The sequence below is a fragment of the Barbus barbus genome (assembly GCF_936440315.1).
Source record: "Barbus barbus genome assembly, chromosome: 2".
Lineage (NCBI taxonomy): Eukaryota > Metazoa > Chordata > Actinopteri > Cypriniformes > Cyprinidae > Barbus > Barbus barbus.
Genome location: NC_136730.1, coordinates 18,251,841 through 18,273,494, shown reverse-complemented (window position 1 = coordinate 18,273,494; position 21,654 = coordinate 18,251,841). Strand labels below are relative to the sequence as shown.

The 21,654-nt window shown below is 37.0% G+C and overlaps 4 protein-coding genes, 1 long non-coding RNA gene and 1 pseudogene across 7 annotated transcripts in view; 4 read left to right on the top strand and 2 right to left on the bottom strand.

Annotated features, from left to right (window-relative positions):
• The first annotated feature begins 1,591 nt into the window (after positions 1–1,591).
• Positions 1,592–4,697, top strand: terb2 (telomere repeat binding bouquet formation protein 2). 2 transcript variants are annotated; one of them, XM_079436759.1, is made up of 7 exons: positions 1,592–2,241; positions 3,216–3,297; positions 3,469–3,608; positions 3,722–3,768; positions 3,847–3,935; positions 4,166–4,254; positions 4,340–4,697. In XM_079436759.1, exons 1-7 carry the CDS (start codon positions 2,178–2,180, stop codon positions 4,465–4,467), a joined length of 639 nt encoding a protein of 212 aa, XP_079292885.1. In that variant the 5' UTR covers positions 1,592–2,177; the 3' UTR covers positions 4,468–4,697. The 2 variants fall into 2 exon arrangements, with proteins under 2 accessions (XP_079292885.1, XP_079292886.1); XM_079436760.1 differs by lacking the exon at positions 1,592–2,241 and adding an exon at positions 2,524–2,784.
• On the bottom strand, positions 3,963–5,983 carry LOC306882243 (uncharacterized protein). Its single transcript, XM_079436747.1, has 4 exons — positions 5,719–5,983; positions 5,153–5,573; positions 4,744–4,883; positions 3,963–4,624 (listed from the first exon to the last, which is right to left on the bottom strand). Exons 1-4 carry the CDS (start codon positions 5,878–5,880, stop codon positions 4,592–4,594), a joined length of 756 nt encoding a protein of 251 aa, XP_079292873.1. The 5' UTR covers positions 5,881–5,983; the 3' UTR covers positions 3,963–4,591.
• An 18-nt stretch (positions 5,984–6,001) lies between these two features.
• Positions 6,002–8,570, top strand: LOC306882234 (sorbitol dehydrogenase-like). Its single transcript, XM_079436735.1, has 9 exons — positions 6,002–6,386; positions 6,469–6,502; positions 6,601–6,765; positions 6,858–7,017; positions 7,119–7,237; positions 7,457–7,522; positions 7,603–7,781; positions 7,852–7,973; positions 8,140–8,570. Exons 1-9 carry the CDS (start codon positions 6,333–6,335, stop codon positions 8,303–8,305), a joined length of 1,065 nt encoding a protein of 354 aa, XP_079292861.1. The 5' UTR covers positions 6,002–6,332; the 3' UTR covers positions 8,306–8,570.
• A 492-nt stretch (positions 8,571–9,062) lies between these two features.
• Positions 9,063–10,434, top strand: LOC306881242 (sorbitol dehydrogenase-like; annotated as a pseudogene). Its single transcript, XR_013785787.1, has 5 exons — positions 9,063–9,234; positions 9,321–9,479; positions 9,577–9,695; positions 9,984–10,049; positions 10,143–10,434. The product of XR_013785787.1 is annotated as a sorbitol dehydrogenase-like (transcript).
• Positions 10,435–11,602: 1,168 nt separating this feature from the next.
• Positions 11,603–17,171, top strand: LOC306882274. The gene is made up of 3 exons (XR_013785232.1): positions 11,603–11,742; positions 11,933–11,998; positions 17,046–17,171. It is a non-coding gene; the product is annotated as an uncharacterized lncRNA (long non-coding RNA).
• LOC306882265 (amyloid-beta A4 precursor protein-binding family A member 2-like) overlaps positions 11,755–21,654 on the bottom strand; it is a 73,145-nt gene continuing 63,245 nt past the window's right edge. The window contains exons 9-14 of the mRNA XM_079436780.1: positions 20,760–20,945; positions 16,953–17,132; positions 14,711–14,923; positions 14,337–14,456; positions 14,110–14,250; positions 11,755–13,171 (exon numbers count right to left, since the gene is read on the bottom strand). Coding sequence (XP_079292906.1) covers positions 13,100–13,171; positions 14,110–14,250; positions 14,337–14,456; positions 14,711–14,923; positions 16,953–17,132; positions 20,760–20,945 — 912 coding nt within the window. The 3' untranslated portion in view covers positions 11,755–13,099. The remainder of the gene's footprint in view (positions 13,172–14,109; positions 14,251–14,336; positions 14,457–14,710; positions 14,924–16,952; positions 17,133–20,759; positions 20,946–21,654) is intronic.

Genomic DNA, 21,654 nt, shown 5'->3' with positions numbered 1-21,654 from the left:
AGGTGTGCTGAAGCCAGTTGAAAATAAACTTTCCAGGAGAGTGGGTCCCCAGGAGCAGGGTTGAAGACCTCTGTACTAGAGGTCTGCAATCTTCAATCACGACAAAACAACGGTATTTTATTGGACATTTGTGACACACAAAAGCAAAAATTATGAAGAACATTTTGTTCTATTTGTCGGATTTCAATATGACTTCTCAAAACACCTAGGAATAATTTATCCCTGTTGAAAAAAAAAAACATATGCTGGTTAGGTAGGTTGCCGGTTTGAGTTGGTTTAAGCTGGTCCTTAGCTGGTCATGTGCTGGTCCTAAGCTGGGGCCTGTACCATGATGATAGATGAACAAATTCAGAGTTATAGGATAAGTTTTAAGTTGACAAAACCAAACCACTCCAATCTGGCTTTGTTGGTACCATGAAGCTGATCATCAACTTCCTCTGTCAACTCAGGCTTGATCCTGAGTTAATGGAGCGCGTGCACATGAATGTGTGACATCAGCGGCGAACAGCCAATCACAACACAGAGCAAGTGTGATTCACTTCTCGCAAGAGAGCTAGCAAGATTCAGAACTCTTTTGTTAAAGGTTAAGAGATTAAAGAATATGAGGAATTCAAACACATTTCCACTGAAGTGGATCTTGCTCTATCAGTGCAGTCACAAGTGAAACTTGTTAAGTTAGTTTATATAGGATCATATACAGTGGTAGAGACTCAAACGTGTAAGGTCACATTTAGCCATTTTTAAAGTGTTATCTATTGATTCTACCGCTTATTTATGTTACATATGATCTGTATATCTTAATATTAATTTAAAATAAATGTTTTATAATAATTGTTAAACTAAAAGTGCTTGTGTGTAATGGAGTAATAATAATATAAATCGTATTATAATTATATAAATCATATGTAAACTGTAATTATCATTAAAGCCAGACAATTTTGTTGTTGTTGTTTTTTTTAAAGGTACTTCATAGTGGCCTTTAATTTGTTGGAAGAGAAACTGGGGGAGTGACTTTTTTTGTGTGTCAGACATGTGTCACTTTGCTCACATCTGATTGGTCCAATTTCAGTTTGAGATCTCTAACCCAGAACATAACCTGCCCGGAGCAGGTTAGCTGTGGAGTGTAAGTTACTATGGCGATGAACACTGCTAAAAGCCAAGCCACTTTCATGGTACCTAAAACCCAGGATTGGTGCAAACTAAACTGAAACTTACCTGGCTAGCCAGCTTCATGGTACAGGCCCCTGGTTTAGGGCCCCTGGTTTAAAACCAGTTTAGGACCAACACATGACCAGCTTAAACCAGCTCAAACCAGCATCCATGCCTCATAACCTACCTAACCAGCATATGCTGTTGTTTTTTCAACAGGGATGTTAACAACAACAACATTATGCAATTGCTGCAATATGCTATTAACTGTAATAATAGTAGTACTTCAATATTTCGTGAATTAACAGCAAATCATACCGTATGCAAATAACGATGATGGAAAGTCCGACTCATTTCAGCGCAACAGATCCTTTTAAAATAACCGATTATTAAAAATGATTCAGTGATCCCGTCACGTCATAACGTCAATGCGTCATCACGTGGGCCCTGACAGATATTCTGCTCTAAAATGTTTGAAGGTACATACGGCTATTACATTTTTACGATTACATTAATAATGACGCTTAGGGGTGTATACGTATGAAACATTTATCTATTAGGCAAATCCCCGCTTCACTTCAAATGCTCCGACAATCTGCTCACTCGGATGGAGTCGGTTCGCGAGTTGTTTACTCAACTGATTCAGATCGAATCGTCCAGACCGGTTTGTGAGAAGGTTTAACAGATTCAGTGAAAAGATTCGACTCAAAAGAACGATTCATTTAAGAATCGGACATTGCTCGTTCAGGCCTGAGGCGATGTGTGGTATATATTGTTACGCTTGTCCGTTATAATTTTTCCGTGTTCATTTTCCTAACTTTTCTCCGTTACTATTCACGAGTTTGTTTCCGGAATTATTTTATGATTTATTTCTTGAGTAACAGTGAGAACTGGTATATGAACATAGCTCAAAAATACACAGTCAACGTTTGGTGTTTCCTCATCTTTGCTGAAGAAGGATAACTGCAGCATCAAAGCATTCAAATCGTTTCTGTACAAACTGAAGTAACAAACACCTCAGCATAAGCATGTTTAAAGGCAAAACGGCATGGTTCTCCGACAGTGTTGGAAAGGGGGCAACCAACTTCTGGGGTGAGATGACGAGTATTTGGCTATATATGCTAACGTTACTAATACAACTCACGTAAAGTGATAAAGACACTGTTAAAGTCCGTGTAAAGTGATTTTAAAATGTGTTCTGAGTTTGTCACACAACAGAAAAATGTGTTCTTAACCACTCAGCCAAATTTGAATGATAAAAAACCCCGCCAAGTAACTAAAATAAATTATCAAAATCTTTGAAAAATAAGCAGGACTCTCTGCTCTCAAACGCTGGGGGCGTGTCCGCTGTCGGCGCTGAAACCACGCCCACTCACGGGAAAGCGGCCGTCTCGCTCAACTGTCAAATACCGCTACAACCTGAATGGATGCTACTGATATACAGCCGTACATGTTTGAGCGTGCAAGTTCGTTATTTAATTGTAGACGCGCGGCAAACGCGCTCAACCTTCTCGTCTTCAAGGCGAGCGCGGCTCATGGTTGCGTAGCAACAGCAAACACTAAGCTCTGGTGCGCTTTGAAAGAAGAGAAAGCGGTACAGCTCGCGTTTCTAGATGCGAATTGTGAACGCTCCATGTATGTATTCTGCCACATAAATTGATGTCTCTGGGCTAAGACCCAGGTATCCATTCACCCTAGAACCGTCCCTGCCTAGAATCTGTATCTAACATCACATTCAAAAAGACAAACTTGACCTCTCAACGGTTATTATAGTGTTAGGGGCGGGGCCACGCTCAGTGGCTCCATTGCGTCATCGAGCCCCCGTTTTAGCCCCGCCCAAAACAAATTCTGAACACAGAATTGGTGAAAAACTGTTTAACTCCACAATTCAGTACTACACAGTTCAGAGTCATTGTAATGTGTTTCAGCAATACATTTCTAACATTTGTAATGTGTTTAGAAACAATTCTCAGAATTATCTTTACACGGACTTTAATGAATATTTGGGAACATGTCATCTTATATCTGTTTACATATTATATAGCTGATATAGTTTATATTTATAGTTTTAGAAGGAGGAGCTCTTTCTTCCTGGAAAACGGCAGATTACCTCTTCAGCGCTGATGCCTCTTCTGAAGACACTAAAAGGTGTTTAGTTTACGGTACAATTCTTGTTTGAGGGTGATTTGGTCATACTACTGAATACTAAAGAAACCAGGCTATAGATTGTACTTAATCTAAATTTTCTGTACCCAAAACCATTGAAATGGCTTAAAACGTTTGCCACAAAGGTTCACCTAATTTCTTTTTATGTTTTAGGATATATGAAAGTGAGGATTATGTAAAAAACAGGGCAACGGTTTTCCACAGCAATTTCCTGTCAGCATGTAAACACCGCCAGAGTGTAACATCTGTGCCTATTGGCCACTATGTTCTGCCCTCCGTCTCTGTCCAGAATGGTAAACCATAAACATGTCATTATTTTTAGTGACATGTTCGAGTGTAAAGAATCAGTAGTTTTTACATTTAATAACAGTGAATGCCTAATTACTGTTCTAATTCTTCTCTTTAGAAATGAGAGTGCTAATCGGAAGGTTCATTTGGGAAACCGATGAACAGGTAGGAGAACATGTCATCTCTTAATCCAGTGTCCAGTTATTCCTCTCTGTCATTTGTTAGCTTCTCAATCTATTAAAGGTGATGTGTGAAGATCAGATATATACTGAAGTGCCTGAAGACAGTCTGTCTGATGAGACTGAACATCAACCAGTGAGAGCGAAGAACAGGTATGCATTAACTCACTTTTTTTTTTTATTATGTCTTAATTCTTTATATTTATTGGCAGAATGCATACATTTATTGTACCGAATTTTCATTTTTAAACAGATAATTCTTTAATATTGCTCTGTTTACTATACAAATGAGGTCTAAATATTATTTTCATTATCACAGCACTTTATCTTCATAAAAGCATGGTTTAATCTCATGTTATCTTCATGTTCATGTTATCTATTAGCCAGGACAATTACGAGACTGTTGCATCGCCGAACAAAGTGTGTTCTTGTAGTGAGATGTGGAAATATCCTGTAAACAACATGATCTCAGGTATTTAATTAAGAAACAAAACTGACACCATAGTAATTTGACCCATAATTCACATGTTCTCAAATTTCACATGTCTCTTTTGCAGGATATGTTCATACTGACCAAATGAAGAAGTATTCAGGGGAACTTTATGATTTTCATCCCTCCCTCCATGGCCATAACGTTTCAAGATCTAGTGACGTGACACCTCATCATTGTCACAAAGAAATGTAATATAATATGCTTCACGTAAGAAGTGGATTGTCTTTGTTTATATGTTTCTTTGACAAACATATTTAATGCAAATGGATGCTTATTTTCAGTTCCTACTCATCTCATATGAATCTTCCTCAGCGTATCAGACTTTTCCCAGCAATATAAAATCCAATCCCTGTATGTGAACAAAGCTGATATGTCAGGTTACAGAGAATAACAGCAGTAATATCATTAAAGTGACATACTTCAAAACAAAACTGTGTCCCTGTTTATGTTCGGTTGATGGTTAATTACCTTCCAATGCGGTGGTCTGTCCATTAAAGGATTTTCTCTGAGGTCAAGTTTTATAAGTCTGCTGAAACCAGGGATTGAGTAATCTTCCAGTGATCTGATGCTGTTAAATTTAGCAGACAAGATCTGCAGATTTGCCATATCTGGAAATAGGTATGATAACCAAATTAACAGAACACAAAACATTCCACCAATGGGAGCAAACAGGGATTTATAACTAATAACCATTAGAATATTTAAAGAGTGAAAGAGTAACTATTAGTCCTATAAACATTAACAGTATGAGAGCAAAGTGACAGATCAAAGGTACAGTGGCTTCTTACAGTAAGCTGTAGCCAGTTGTTCTTTTGAAACTCTTTTCACATACATTCATGCCATAAATAGTAATTTAATTAAATGGAAAGTTTCTAACCTGTCAGTGCTGTAGGGATGTGTGTAAAACAGTTCTTGTCCAGGTTCATGAAGACCAGTGACTCTAAGTGATTAACATCTTCTGGGACATCTTGAAGTTTATTATCAGCCAAGTTTAGCCATTGCAAATTGCTGAGGCCCCCAAATTGTGATGGCAGGTGTGTAATTTTGTTATGATGGAGCCCAAGTTTCTCTAACCTTCTAAGTTTACCAATAGATGATGGTATAGCTACAAGACCGCATCCTACAGCCCAGAGCTCTCTCAGTTGACTCAGGTCACCTATTGCTTCTGGGAGAACAGATAATGGGTTATGGTTTACACCCAGGTAAGTCAGGTGTTTCAGTGATCCAATGTTGCAAGGAAGCATGGTAATCTGGTTTCTATCCAGTATCAGTTCTTCAAGCTTTTCCAGATGCAGAATCTTACAGAGACATGATTTTAGATTTTTAGACATGATTTCTGCTTACAGTAAACAATAATGTTAGACATTATATATGATGTGTGCAAAAATTTGTGTTTTTTGAGTATCTACTTTGTAAAACAGTACGTTTGGGGACATGGCTTACCTCGTCTGGTGGTAAAATGAGCTGATTGTTGTTCAGAAAGAGTTTTTTCAATGTAACAAGTCTCGAAACACCAGGTGGCAACACAACTAGACCCCGATGACTCATGTTCAGACTTTCCTGTTGTTTTTTAAGACATTCCAGTACCATATCATCCCCGTTCATTTTATTTCATGTAATAAAACACGATATATCAGAAATACAGGCGGTATTGAAAAGAGAAGCTGGACTCGTCAACATCGCCATGGTTACATACAACTTCCGGCATGGTGATATATTCACCGGTCTTTAAATTAACGCAAGAAAATTCGTTGGACAACGCAAAGGTTAGAAGCGAAGATATTTTACAGTTATTTTTTATTTGTTTATTCTTTAAGGACAATGTTGAACTGCAGAAAGTAGTTTTTCTAGCCAGCCCCTATAGCAGTTCTCTGTTTGTTATTGTACAGACTGCATGCACACACAGAGCGCAGTTTTGATCTTCTTGAATAACCTACTGGAGAACAGGAAGAAGTGGGATGGCCGTGAGCGAATATATGTGAGCGAAAGCGGGCATGATCCCTACAGGAGTGCTTAGGCTTTCTGGAGTTTGGTCTGTTCGTGTATAAGTGAATAAAATGGATAAAGACAACCTCACCGTGGTCCTGCACTCGAAAGGAGATCTCAGATTGGTATGGCATCTTACGCATTTTGCAACCCTTGAACTCTGATTGCACTTGCGATTTGTAATTTATATTTAATTTATATTAACAGGAACAGCGTCCCATTCCAGAACCAGGGCCAAATGGTATTTGTTTCTAAGTAATATTTCCAAATGCATGGCAAAGATCATTAATAGTTTAATATTCATATTTATTAATCATTTTTCGGGCTTCTTTTTTGAAGAGGTGTTACTTCAGATGCACTCTGTGGGCATCTGTGGATCAGACGTGCACTATTGGCAGAACGGCCGCATTGGGGACTTTGTGGTGAAACAGCCCATGGTTTTGGGACATGAAGCCTCTGGTCGTGTGGTGAGAGTGGGCTCTGCTGTGACACACCTCAGAGCAGGTTAGTTCTCTCTGGATTTGGCTTAGTTTTTAGTACTATGTCAGTTAAATTCAGGTTAAGTGAGTTTTTCTTTCATTTTTTGTATTGAACAGGCGACAGAGTTGCCATTGAGCCTGGAGTTCCTCGTGAAGTAGATGAGTTCTTTAAATCTGGACACTACAATCTGTCTCCCAGCATATTCTTCTGTGCCACTCCTCCAGATGATGGAAACCTATGCAGATTCTACAAACACAGTGCAAACTTCTGCTACAAGTCAGATCACCATTACTGGATGATATATATAATGAGAGAGAGAGTCCATAGCACTTTCAGTTTTTTGCAAAATAATCATGTATATGACTGTGTGCGTGCAGGCTTCCCGATAATGTGACCTATGAGGAGGGAGCCTTGATCGAACCCCTGTCAGTGGGCATTCATGCTTGCAGGAGGGCAGGAGTCACTCTTGGAAGCTCAGTGTTTGTCTGCGGTGCAGGTCAGTCTCTAATGATTTATATTGTTACACATTAACTAGCCAGTCAGTGTAATGACCTCTGACTTCCTGGCCTCTGCCACTTTTCTATACCGTGTCAGCAGGACTCCAAAAGAGTTGTTGCTTATTCAGCTAATATCACATCTGTATTACATGACTTTTGGGATGTGTGACTGGTTATAGCAAAAAATAGATGATGTATGTTTCTTTTTATCAACATAGGACCAATTGGGCTGGTGTCTTTGTTGGCAGCCAAAGCCATGGGTGCTTCACAAGTAATAATAAGCGGTAATGTATATATGTATAAAAGAGAATTATATATGTATAAATTGCACGTATAAAGTCTATCATTTTATCTGTATTTGTAGATTTGTCTTCTGATAGGCTTGCCAAGGCTAAAGAGATTGGGGCAGACTTCCTGCTTCATGTTAAGAAAGAGGACGAACCAAAGGACATGGCCAAAAAAGTGGAGGGAATGCTGGGTTGCATGCCTCAAATCAGCATCGAATGCACTGGAGTGCAGAGCAGCATTCAAACAGCCATCTATGTAAGTTTAAGTCAAAAATGAAGTCTTACTGCTAGCCTTATTTTGTGCTAATGATGGTGTTTTTGTCTAGGCTACTCATTCTGGAGGAGTGGTGGTGCTGGTTGGGCTTGGTTCTGAGATGACCACCGTACCTCTTCTCAATGCAGCTGTCAGAGAAGTTGACATCAGAGGTGTATTCCGCTACTGTAATACGTAAGTAGGATCACTTGGGCTTAGGATTTACATATGACTGCTTCAGGAGTTTAAATACAATGTAGATAAAAAAAGATTTATTGTAGTATGTACATTCCAAAATAAGATTTTATTCCTTTTCACACTTTTATCCATGTACCCGTATTGTTGTTTTTTTTTTTTTCAGCTGGCCGGTGGCCATTTCTATGTTGGCATCTAAGAAGCTGAATGTCAAGCCCCTGGTCACCCACCGTTTCTCACTGGAGCAGGCTGTGGAGGCCTTTGAAACCACCCGCCAGGGACTAGGGGTTAAAGTCATGTTAAAATGTGACAAGAATGATCAAAACCCATGAGATCAGCTCTTAGACCCACACCTGATTACTGCCTAGATACAGTGGCTTGAATAAATTAGTTTGATCCAGATAATTTTGCAAGTAACCTCAGGTACAACAATCATAGGAATTAAATGATACTTCTTCACAGTGGATTTAATTATTTATAATTCCAGTTGCATTATAATTTAATGAATATGTAGCATTTTACATTAGTAAAGTGTTTATGAACTAACCATGTGTTACTATATAATCATGAAGAGTATTAAAATGCAATTTCATGTAACATTGTCAGAGTGCAGTTTTTAATATAATGCTATAATAATAGCTGGTCATTGTTACTATTTACTTACCTTAAACTTATTTAAAAACAATGAAGCTTTACCAAAATTTATGATACAAGTATACTTGAGTTTGTTTGAGTAGTTACTTTAAGTATAATATAAATTCTGCTTAAATGTTTTATCATTTTCATTATGAATATTTTTCCTGTATTTGCTAACTATGTAAATTGAACCATTTTTAGTAAAACTCGGAAGCAGATGTGCAAGTAGTCCATTATATCCTTTTACATCAAATAATTCAAATGTCACATGCACAACTGGTCATCTAAACCAGTGAATAACTTTCATTTACGCATCATTTGAGGTTTGTTTTATTTTGTTTTTAATATCATTATATTAAGGACCAAATGGTATAGATTAGTCACTATATATTTCCGAATACAGTATGAGCATTTAAACATTAATGTAAATTTATTCATATTTACTGGATCTTTATTAAAGAGGTGTTACTTCAGATGCACTCTGTGGGCGTTTGTGAATCAGATGTGCACTATTGGCAGAATAGCCACATCGGGGACTTTGTGGTGAAACAGCCCATGGTTTTGGGACATGAAGCCTCTGGTCGCGTGGTGAAAGTGGGCTCTGCTGTGACACACCTCAAAGCAGGTCAGTTCTCTCTATTGTATAAACAATTACGCTTAGAATAACCGTACAAAATGTACTTTTTCTGCTTTAATTTTTGTATTCAACAGGAGACGGAGTTGCCGTTGAGTCTGGAGTTCCACGAGAAATAGATGAGTTCTTTAAATCTGGACACTACAATCTGTCTCCCAGCGTTTTCTTCTGTTCCTGTCCTCCAGACGATGAACCCTCTGCACATGCTACAAACACAATGCAAACTTCTGCTACAAGTCAGATCACTATTACTGGATAAATTATATAACTGAGAGAGTCCATGGGACTTTAATTCTATGCATTTTAATCGTATATGTAAATGTGTGTTTGCAGGCTTTCTGATAACTTGACCTATGAGGAGGGAGCCCTGATCGAACCCCTGTCAGTGGGCATTCATGCTTGCAGGAGGGCAGGAGTCACTCTTGGAAGCTCAGTGTTTGTCTGTGGTGCAGGTCAGTCTTCTGTAATGATTACACATGTTTGTGCAACTGTTACACATTAACTAGCCAATCAGTGTAATGATCTCTGACTTCATGGCTGCAATGGCCATGAAGTCGAGATCATTACACTGATTGGCTACTTAGTGGGTTAGGATGGTAAAACAGTTGGTGTTTGTTAATTTAAAATCACTGATAGTATGCATTATTTTCAGAATGTCATCTCTGTCACATAACATTTGGGATGTGTGACTGGTTATAGCAAAAAATAGACTATGTATGTGTTTGTTTTTATCAACATAGGACCAATTGGGCTGGTGTCTTTTTCGGCGGCCAAAGCCATGGGTGCTTCACAAGTAATAATAAGCGGTAAGTCATGCATCCAGTGTTATGTGAAAGGGAATTATGTCAATATATGTGTAAATTGGACTTATAATGTATTTATCTATTTATTTATTTTAGATCTATCCTCTGATCGGCTTGCCAAGGCTAAAGAGATCGGGGCAGACTTCCTGCTTCATGTGAAGAAAGATCAGCATCGAATGCACTGGAGTGCAGAGCAGCATTCAACCAACCATCTATGCAAATGTATTTACATCTAATTTTATTCATTATTTTGGAAAAGGTAATTATACCTTTATATGTAGTAATACAGATTACACTTTATTCTGTTTTTACCTTTTAAAGGAACACTCCACTTTTTTTGAAAATAGGCTCCCCTAGAGTTAAACAGTTGAGTTTTACCGTTTTTGAATCCATTCAGCCGATCTCCGGGTCTGGCGGTAGCAATTTTAGTTTAGCTTAGCATAGATCATTGAATCGGATTAGACCATTAGCATCTCTCTCAAAAATGTAGTAGTTTCAAAGTAGTTTTTTGATATTTTGATATATTCTAAAACATTCTGGATGATTTTGGCAATAAAAATTAATGTGGCACAAATGGCATTTAGTCCGTATCTCATATTTCCTTAATGTCTTGTACCTTTGACGGTGTTAAACACATGTCACGTGGATGGGAATATGCATGGAAATGATATGCAGATGAGGTTATGCATAGTAAAACTAGGCGTTGTAAACTCCATATATGGTGATTTCTGGGAGGAGTCGGGGTGGAGATGCACATACGCACAATCTTCCCCTGACTGGGATCTATAAAGGGATTTTTTGCAGGTTCTGGCGTTCGCATGCTTTCATAAATCTGAAAAAAAATTAACGCGTACGCAAAATCTAGCTTTTGTGCGTACGTACACTTTTAGGATGAAATCTACGTAGAGTTTTATAAATGAGACCCCAGAACCCATGAGTTGTATCTCAGAAATTCAGCAATTCTGTTTACAATGGATGAAATTTAGCATCTTAGAATTTTACATGATTAAAATAGTCCAAATCAAACCTTTTGTCATTATAGAAGTATTAAAATGAAACACTCTTTTGAGTTTTTAATATTGTCCTCTAATAATAACTGGTCATGTTTTGAGTTTACTAATGTTAATTTTGTTTATAAACCGCTAATCTTTACAAATGATATCTCATACTTGAAGTAACATTTAAGCACAGTACATAACTCTTTATATGTTGTAGTTATGCTTATGTGTTTTGTTTCCTTGTATGATTCTTCAATGTTTATGAAAAAGGTTTTAATGTATTATAATAACCTCTTGGGGGAGCAGTGATCTTCAAAATTGGAGAATGATTGTTGATCTCACACTCACTCATAATGAACAGCCTCTGTCTCGCTATAAAGCTTGCCAATGTCTCTCTAATCTCTCTGAAAATCAGATTATATAGAGAGTTTCATTATTGGGTGTTTTTTTTCTTTCCATGTCTATGTCAATGCCTGATAAATGTGAGCTGGCTGAACTGATTTCCTACTGTGAGACTCAAATCTGTGCTCATTAGGTCCATAATATGCGGCGAGGGAGCTATTTTAAAGTTTTGGAAGCTGGCGAGGAAGCAGTTTGCATAGATTTTGACTCAAGCTTCCAGGTTGTATGACCCACTCAGGCTTCAAGCAATTCTTTAGTTGCCAAATAAACCAACCAAAATCGCCAGAGAATCAAAGGTAAAACAACATGAAGGGCTTATATTACACTTTATTGTTATTTTGCCATAGTGTCATTTTAAGATGCATGCAGACAGGTATTCATGTTCATGTATTATTAGCTGTTTCATGTCTCTTTTTTTATTACAATTTTCAAAAGCTTTCTTACGCACCGGTAAGGCTTTTGGTCACAGTGTCTTATTTTCCCAAGGCCAAAGCCTCACAAAGATACAATGGGACTAACAGTGATTCCTACATGGACACAGTACTAAACAAGGTAAACGTTTATGTACAGACATTCTAATACTGCTTAAGGAAGTGGACGCACTATTAACAACACTATTACATTCACCACTGACTCGAATGAGTTGCAGCTGGGCATACACAAAAAAGCACACGTAAAAAATAAACTTTTGTGTTAGAAACAAACTTCATTTACAGCATGGCAAGAGAATGTTTTGATTATTACAGCATGGGAGAAGTCCAGAAATTGTTTACATATGGCATTTTACAAAAGATTTGCTTGCTTGTATGTAAAAAACTACTCTCAAAATTTGCTCAGTCTTTAATGCCCACTAGATGACATTTATCCATTAATGGAGGCTGGCGATGTGAAACGATTTTCCTTTGTTGATAAAGTCCCTGCTGATACTAGTCTGTCTTGCAAAGTTCACTGTACGATGAGTCTGGAGTATGTATTATGTATGTAGCTATTGAGCATATTTAAAAAGTGTCATGCCACGTAATTATTTGCCACATTTGCTGCAGTAAGTTCAGTTATTTTTATGTAAGGGACGTGTACTGTTTCGATGTGCATTTGATTTGAATAAATGTAAAATTCAATGACAACTAGATCAAGTATAATATCCAATAAATTACATTTATGTATAAAAAAAAAGAAAAATGTTGTCATAACGGAAACAAACATTCTGGAATGGTCAGTTGATGTTTTGGGCTTTTCCTGTCTGGACTTCTTACTCTGGCTTTTCCATTCCTTTCTGATATTGATATAACGATTACATATTTACAAAATAAACTTGCATCTCTCCAACAATGTCCACATTTATGTAATTGTAAATAAATAAAAGAAAGAGTAGCATCAAAATCAAATGTACAAAGCCCCTCTTTCATTACGTAGAAAGGACTTGAGATGCATCGACTCCATTTTCATCTGACTATGCACACACCCAAGAGCAGACGTGACAAATAAAAAAGAATCCACACTACACAGTAATGACACCATATCTCTTAAGTAACGTTAGCAGACAGCAAGAGTGACGGGAGTTATTTTTGGTGAAGATAAAGAGAAAGGTGACTTTTGCATTCAGACATTTCCCAGTACCCAGAGTTGTGTATCTCAGCTGAAGTCCACCTCAGATCATATATACATAGGAGTCTCCTGACCAGTTAAGAGTCTAAACATGGCAGCTGGCATAGTCTTCATGTGGATCTGTCACAGAACAAAGAAAGATATTTTTAACTAAAAATCATTACTATGTTTTATTCCACTAAACGTCTCGGTTACGTATGTAACCCTCGTTCCCTGAAAGAGGGAACGGAAACATCACATCTTTACCGACGAATTGGGGGACCAACTGGAAGGGAACACAATATATTATTCTAACATTATTTATTATATCTTTTAATATAAACTACTGTTTGAAAGATTGGGGTCAGTAGGATCTTTTAATACTTTTATTAAGCAAGGGTGCAAGAAATTGATCAAAAGTGACAGTAAAGACTTTCATAATCGGTAATACTTTAGTATAGGGACCAATTCTAACGATTAAATAGTTGCTTATTACCATGCCTATTATTAACATATTGGCTGTTTATTAGTACTTATAAAGCACAAATTCTGCATGACCATATTCTACATCCATAATCCTACCAAATGCCTAAACCTGATAACTAGCTTACTAACTATTAATAAGCAGCAAATAAGACCTCAATGTTACCAAACAAATTTGATTTCAAATAAAAAGAACTGTTCTGTTGAATTTTCTACATTGATAATACACAGAAATAGGCCTTTTGTGTTCATAGAAAAAGTCTTAGATCTTTGAGTTCAGCTCATGAAAAATGGGGGCAAAAACAAAAGTGTTGCGTTTATAATTTGATTCAGTGTAATAAGACATGTTTTATTAAAATGATTTCAGAAGGATCATGTTACACTCAAGACTGGAGTAATGGCTACTAAAAATTCAGCTTTGTCATTACAGGAATAAATTATATAATAAATATATTAAAATAGAAAACAGACATATACATTCTAATCATTTATAATATTACTATTTGTACTGTATTTTTTCAAACAATGCAGCCATATAAACATAAAAAAGGTCAAACTTTCAAATAGTAGAGTATACTCTATTATATAGGGCTTACCTCGCCGACAGAATTGGAGAGAGCCTGGACGATTTTCTCATGTGCGGTGGCCACAACACTTTGGCCGTTTATCTCAATAATACGATGACCAACCCGCACGCCTCCTCTCTCTGCGATTCCTCCTCGCATTAGACTACAGATCTGAGGAGCACAAAACAAAAGTTGGATTTAATAGTAGCAATTAGATTTTAATACTGTATTTCAGACTTCCTGTTCTCCATACTCACAATGCCATTCTGCACACTAAAACCTAGCTGGTATTTGAGGTCCGGTCTCTTAATGAGAACTGTGGTTACAGGAGGGCAGCTCACGATGTTTAACTTCACCTGCACCTGATTTTTCAGGCCCTGATGGAGATATACAAAGCATACATGTGATTATATTACTCACACCTGCACTGTATTATTACATTGGGACCATAACAATAGGAAATCAAGACTGTATTGCTTTTGCAAGCACTTTATTGATTGCCCTGTGGTGGCTTAGCAGCCCTAAACCACAGACCCTTAATAACCAGCTACTCAGAATAACACAGATGGATTAATGGCCGAGCCAAGATTCAGCCCACTGCGCAGTGTGACAGCCCAACCCCTCTGCACACCTTGATGATTCCCTGACAGGTGGCGAGAGGAAGCCCCACCAGGCTGGTGTTGTTGATTGACATGATCTGGTCACCGATGCTGAGCTTCCCAGAACGGGCGGCAGGGCCTCCATTCATCATGTTGGCCAGGATGACGGTGGGCAGAATGGAGCCCCAGCCAGACTCCACAATAACTATGCCCAGAATCTCCCCCTTCTGCTTCTCCAGCTGCAACTGTGGGAGGAGAGAGATAGAGAGAGTCAGACAGAGGCATAGGCTAGGGATTGGGGTTGATTGCCAATAAAAGGCCATAAAAGAACAAAGCAATTAAGGGAGCAATTTTACTCAGTTGATAACATGAGACTGACAGCATGGGGGTTCAAAATAGCACAATCTTCACCTTTAGTGTACAGTATGTGTTTTTAGAGAACAGTCTTGGAAATTCAAAATTCAGTTATTTGGTGCACTGGTCCCTAGCCACAGATTAAAATATGGCAGTGACATTGGTTATTGTTCAAATAATCTATATAATATAAATAATAATTTACTTCCATGTAAAAGTTTGGGCTTAGTAAGATTTTTTAAGTCACTTATGCTCACCACTTCATTTGTTTAATCAAAAATACAGCGAAAACAGAAATGCTGTAAAACATTATTATAACAGTTTTCTTTTTAAATATATATATATATATATGTGACCCTGGACCACAAAACCAGTCTTAAGTCGCTGGGGTAGATTTGTAGCAATAGCCAAAAATACATTGTATGGGTCAAAATTATCGATTTTTCTTGTATGCCAAAAATTATTAGGATATTAAGTAAAGATCATGTTCCATGACAACTTTAAAGGCGATTTTCTCAATATTTAGATTTTTTTGCACCCTCAGATTCCAGATTTTCAAATAGTCGTATCTCGGCCAAATATTGTCTGATCCTAACAAACCATACATCAATGAAAAGCTTATTTATTCAGCTTTTATATGTTGTATAAATCTCAATTTCGAAAAATTGACCCTTATGACTGGTTTTGTGGTCACATATTTAAAAATGTAATATATTCCTGTGATGGAAAATTTTCAACAGTCATTTTTCCAGTCTTCAGTTTCACATGATCCTTCAGAAATCATTCTAATATGCTGATTCTAATATGATGCTCAAGAAACATTTTTTATTATTATTGAAAACTTATGTGCTGCTTAATATTTTTGTGGAAACGGTGATACATTTTTAAGGATTCTTTTAAGGAGAAAGAAAGAAAGAAAGAAAGAAAGAATATATATACCAAACTTTTAAATGGTAGTGTATATTTTCTTGAAGGATTTGGATATTTCAGAGAATTCAATGTACATTACTATCATGATGAATCTGTGTGCACATCATTTTGTGTTGTGCTCAGATGTTGTGCTTAACTGGGAATCCTTGAGCACTATTTGCATTAAAAAAAGCATTTGGTGATTTATTGGACATTTGTATTAAAATCACTGTAATTGTGTTCCATCTGGAAGACCGGCTTCTTAATATGATAATTGGGTGAGCTCTCAAATGGGCGGAATTTTGCAACAAACTGTCAATAATTAAAACTGTGATTTACGTAACTGACAGCATTTGAGCTCAGAAAGAAATTATAACTTTTTTGGAGCATTTAATTTACCATTTTGCATACTGGAGTATTTTGTTTAATTTCAACATTGTAGACAGACACCTAAAATGATCCGAGTACACATTTTTCTATTAAGTGACATCTCTGCTTTCACACTTCTGAAAAGCACCAGTGTCCACTGACTATAAACAACACTATGTTAAATCCTTTATATTATCCTTTATACAAGCTAAACATTTAAAGCAATAGTTGAAAATTCTGTCATCATTTACTCACCTTCATGTTGTTTCCAACTTGTATGAGTTTCTTTCTTCTGTTTAACATAAATAAATATATTTTGAAGATTGGAAGTAATCAAACATTTAAAAAATGGAAGTCAAAAGGGGACCAGCAACTTTCTGGTTACCAACATTCTTCAAAATATCTTCTTTTGTGTTCAGCAGAAGAAATTCATACAGGTTTGGAAAGTGAATAAATGATAAACCATTTTTGGGCACCTAAGTTCAACGGATGCTTTAGAAACTAGCTCAAATATTACCAGTGGTTTTATTGGAAGGGTTTTTTTTTTTTTTTTTTATCAAAAGAGCTGCTGTCTGTCATCACTGTCCACTGTTCTAACACAAAGAGAACTCTTAATAGAGAAGAAAGAGTCTGGCTGCTGACCTCTTTGCAGTTGTCAGAGTTTGAGAAGTGGATGAGGTCATCATTGTACATCTCCTGTGTGTTGATGATGTCGCTGTACTCTTTCTGGCTCAGGTCCTCTGGGTTGATTCCATTGGCTCTGAGGAATTCCTGGTAGGCCACGCTGAATGCCTGACCAATGGACTGTGCTATGAGCTGGGCCTGCATATGTTGGAGAAGAAAACCAGGTGACACAACTGCAAAAATCAATTCATGTATACATTTGCAATTAATAGAGATAAACAGAACTAAATTATTACACATACTTTTAATTATGAGCCTTTTAAAGACAAAAGCAAGTTTTCACATTTATCTTTATGCAATATAGATAGCAATGCAAAATATATCAGTTATGAAACCAGTTCAATTTCATCCATAAAGCAGCTCTTGAAGAAGATAATAGTGCCATTAGCTGAAGTCAGTTCAATGTTGATTCAGTTTAGTATAATAACAGTGTTAATGAAACTAATTCAATAAAGCAGGTCTGAAGAATTCAAAATTGCCATTATTCAGCCCAGTTTAGTTCAATATTGATTTCATTTTGTTCAATAACAGTGTCAATGTTGCAGAATTCATCAGTTATGAAACAAACTCATTACAACTATTAAGCAGCTTTAAAGACGATAAGAATGTCATTATTCAGCTCAAGTCAGTTCAGTAACAGTTTTGATGTTGCAAAGTTAATCAATTATGAAACCAATTCAATTCCGCTGTAAAGCAGCTCTAAAGAAGACAATAGTGTTAATATCCAGCTCAATTTAGTCCAAGTTTTGTTCTCAACCAATAATGTCAGTGCAGTCAAACCAATAATAGTTTAAGCCCCAACTGAGCAAGGCTACAATGGCAAGGAACTAAAACTCCAACAGGTGAAAAAAACCTAGGGAGAAACCAGGCTCAGTCAGAGGGCCAGCTCTCCTCTGGCCTAGAAGCACATTAGTTGTTCTGCATAAAAGCTTCTGTGCTTTTGGCAATACCTGAAAAACATTTATATACCGCAAATCAATGCAGCAGATGAACACTGTGTCACTTTTTCACTTCATTGATTTGATATTTTTTTAAGCTGCTCACTCATAATGTATTATTGTCCATTGATTTCTCACTCTAAAACAGATTTACGTTTTGGAACCGTTTCCATAACCGCCAGCTGTCGTCTTTGAAGACAATGTGATGCTGGTGCTACCGTAGTGCTCACTGTGAAATGTGAATACACTGGCCTATTTCAAGCACTGCAACCTTATTCAAATCTTAGTGAATAATCTTCCATGGAAGTAGAAAAGTTGCTGGATTAAGGCTATTATATCAGACTGTCGGCACTAGAATGCTAAAGAGGTGCAGTGGAAAAGAGGTTCACTCCCTTCTCTAATGATTGTTGGCTGTTTTCTGATTTAAAAGTACCCCTCAGGCGACGTGTGCAGGTAGGGGTCATATCATTAATAATCTAACATCCCAACATGTGTGCTGGCTTTGATTTTCACAGGAAACATGGCTGCTTCAGGAATATTAAAGGAGTTGAGCATCTAAATCAGTCACAAAGAAAAAACACACCAGCAGTGATCAGACTGCCGGATAATTTTATATGGGCCCCAAAGAAGAAACAAAGCAAAGTTATCAATATTTAGGATGATAACAGCTTATATGACACGATAAATTGTGTGACACTGCTAAGTAGATAACTGAGATGTGATATGAAAAATAAAGACGTGCAAGGCTCTATAAATGACTCATTTGTGGGCGCACACACAGACACGCACACACTCACTGGCTGAAACATCAAAGAGTGTAATTAGACAGCATGAGTGAGGAACAACTGCAATGCAGAGGAGAGAAAAGTAGGTCCATTAGAACAGGATTATGTAAAGCTGCAGCCAGGGTTACTTTTGCTTAGGGTTACTCATTCTATGAACCTCAGGTGAATCTGAATCTGAGCTTCAGCTGAAAGAATAATGGTTCGCATTCTATAAATACACTACTGTTCAAAAGTTTAAGGTCAGTAATTTTTAAAGAAATTAATACTTGAATCCAGCAAGAATGCGGCAAATTAATCAAAACAGTAGAGACATTTGTAATGGTACAAATTATTTCTATTTCAAATAAATGCATATTACATAATACAAATCGGCATATTAGAATGATTTCTGAAGGATCATGTGATACTGAGACTAGAGTAATGGCTGTTACCATCACAGGAAAAAAAAAACATAATTATTAATTACATAATTAAATTACAAAACAGTTATTATAAATTGTCATAATATTTCACAAAAGTAGTTTTTTTTTTTTACTGTATTTTGATAGAATAAATGCAGCTTTGGTGAGCATAAGAAACAACCTTAAAAAATATTTTTGAAGAATTACTGAAAGCAAACTTTTTAAATATATATACAATATATATTCAAATCAAATATTTGAACAGTTTTACATATAAGAATAACACTTAAAGGGATAGTTCACCCAAGAATGAAAATTCTGTCATTAATTATTCACCCTCATGTTGTTCCGTAAGATCTTCATTCATCTTCGGAACACAAATTAAGATATTTTTGATGAAATCCAAGAGCTTTCTGACCCTGCATAGACGGCAATGCAACTGAAACATTCAAGGCCCAGAAACGTAGTAAGGACATAGTTAAAACAGTCCATAAGAAATCAGTGGTTCAACCTTAATTTTTTGTACACAAAGAAAACAAAATTGTGTTACATGGACTATTTGAAACATGTCCCAACTAGTTTCCGGGCCTTGAAAGTGGTAGGACCCTTGCTGTCTATGGAGGGTCAGAAACCTCTCGGATTTCACCAAAATGTTAATTAGTGTTCTCAAAGATGAATGAAGGTCTTATGGGTTTGGAACAAAATGAGTAATTAATGACAGAATTTTTGGGTGAACTACCTCTGTAAGCTATTCAAAGAGTTCCCATGTATGCTGATCACATGTACTCAGTTTTTCTTTAACCATCTGTTCCAACTTACCTATGGAAAATAAATAAATGAATAAATAAATTTGAAATGTTTACAGGGGTGGTTGATTGCGATTTCACCTTTTTATCATTAGTTAGTGTGTAATGTTGCTGTTTGAGCAATAGATTCACAAGTTTCAAAATCAATGTTCTAAAGCTGCGGTTCTTAATCCTGTTCCTTGCGCATGCGGTTGCCATGCTGTATTAAAGCTTTAATCAAGATAAAACCGTATATGAAAAGCTAACTGAAGCAGTAGCATTTACAAATAACAGTGTATCTAAATGTATGAGATAACAACAAACAAAAACATACCATTAAGAGCCGTGCTTGCACAGGTTCCACGCGATCTTCTTCACTAATATTTTCTGCATCTCAATCAGGCTCAAATTGATAAGCAATATTGACGATGTCATAGTTTATAATACAACTGGAGCCTATGCCGCTGAGGTGAGGGTGTGATGTTTAGACGCGTATACTGGTGTTTAGCCAATCACAACACACTGAGTCAGCTAACCAATCTGAGCCCATTGCGTATTTCTGAGGGAGGGGCTTCATAAAAACAGGAACTTATCGGAGCGTTCAGATGAGAAGGGACAGAGCAGTATTGAATAAAGGTAAGTTATGTGAAAAATGTTGTTTTTTTTTTTAATGAAGCATTAACATTAGACTGCACCCCATAAACACAATCAAGCCTAGAAAAAAAACAGTCAACCACCCCTTTAAATTTATTCTATAAAAGAAAGTCATATTTGTGCACTTATTCAGTGGGCACAATTTATTTTTGTCTGGTATGCGTATAGATTATAAAAAGGAAACAAACTGATTCACACTTACGTCCTCGGACTCAAATACGTGGCATATCATTTTGTACTGTTTCTTGGCCTCGGGGGCTCCAGGGGTCGTCTCGATGCAGTCCTGTGAGGCGGTGCGTGGCATGCGGCGTCTTGCCATCAGAACCACAATGTTACCGATGTCAGCAATGTATGAGATGGTACGCAACGCGTTATCCATCATATTCTCCTATAAAACAACCAAGAGAGTAACCCCAATTACTTCTTAGCCTTCTGTGGCAACACATCTCAACACATTACACCAGACTAGAGTTAAGGCTGTGTTTTAATCCCATCGAGCAGCTTTAGTTATCATTTCACAGACTTTCTTATCCAAATGGGCTTACATTATATTTTCTTAGGGACAGCCTCCAGACGCAACCTGGGGTTAAGAATACACAGTGGGTTTCTGGAACGCTCCTACTCGTGAATCTCCTTCAGGAAGATCTGCTTCAAGCTACAAGCTTACAGCCTTGGGTTAACCCAGATCTTTAAACGGTAAAATTAAAGCCATCCTTGCTTAGTAAAGGGAAGATGACCTTGAGATTGCACTCACTAAAATAACTTAGATGCTGTTCTGATTGTACTACATTCGATATTCCACGAGTCTGAATGAGCAGCACAAGAAACAGCATGTACGGCATGCACTCTATTTCATATATATATACAAAAAAGGGTAATAAATCATCTTTCATTAATGAAAGAATTAATGATCCAGAGCACAGGAAATTCATGCAGCATTTCGATTCAATGCACACAAAGGTCATGTGTGGGATTTTCATTTTCATTTTTCATTTAGCTGCAGCTCTTCTTTAAATTATAGGAGCATAATATGTGACAATATATTATGTTTACTTCAAAGACCCCGTGAAGCTCAATCTATCAGTTTCAGGATAATT

What these genes read in the sequence shown, in the direction of transcription:
- terb2 (XM_079436759.1), top strand. Translation starts at nt 2,178, where the DNA reads ATGTTTAAAGGCAAAACGGCATGGTTCTCCGACAGTGTTGGAAAGGGG. An exon ending in GGGGGCAACCAACTTCTGGG is followed by an intron (nt 2,242 to 3,215) that starts GTGAGATGACGA and finishes TTATATTTATAG; the next exon opens with TTTTAGAAGGAGGAGCTCTT. An exon ending in TTTGGGAAACCGATGAACAG is followed by an intron (nt 3,769 to 3,846) that starts GTAGGAGAACAT and finishes AATCTATTAAAG; the next exon opens with GTGATGTGTGAAGATCAGAT.
- LOC306882243 (XM_079436747.1), bottom strand. Translation starts at nt 5,880, where the DNA reads ATGAACGGGGATGATATGGTACTGGAATGTCTTAAAAAACAACAGGAA. An exon ending in CATCCCTACAGCACTGACAG is followed by an intron (nt 4,884 to 5,152) that starts GTTAGAAACTTT and finishes ACCTATTTCCAG; the next exon opens with ATATGGCAAATCTGCAGATC. An exon ending in ACAGACCACCGCATTGGAAG is followed by an intron (nt 4,625 to 4,743) that starts GTAATTAACCAT and finishes GTTCACATACAG; the next exon opens with GGATTGGATTTTATATTGCT.
- LOC306882234 (XM_079436735.1), top strand. Translation starts at nt 6,333, where the DNA reads ATGGATAAAGACAACCTCACCGTGGTCCTGCACTCGAAAGGAGATCTC. An exon ending in TCCAGAACCAGGGCCAAATG is followed by an intron (nt 6,503 to 6,600) that starts GTATTTGTTTCT and finishes TCTTTTTTGAAG; the next exon opens with AGGTGTTACTTCAGATGCAC. An exon ending in AGTGTTTGTCTGCGGTGCAG is followed by an intron (nt 7,238 to 7,456) that starts GTCAGTCTCTAA and finishes TTATCAACATAG; the next exon opens with GACCAATTGGGCTGGTGTCT.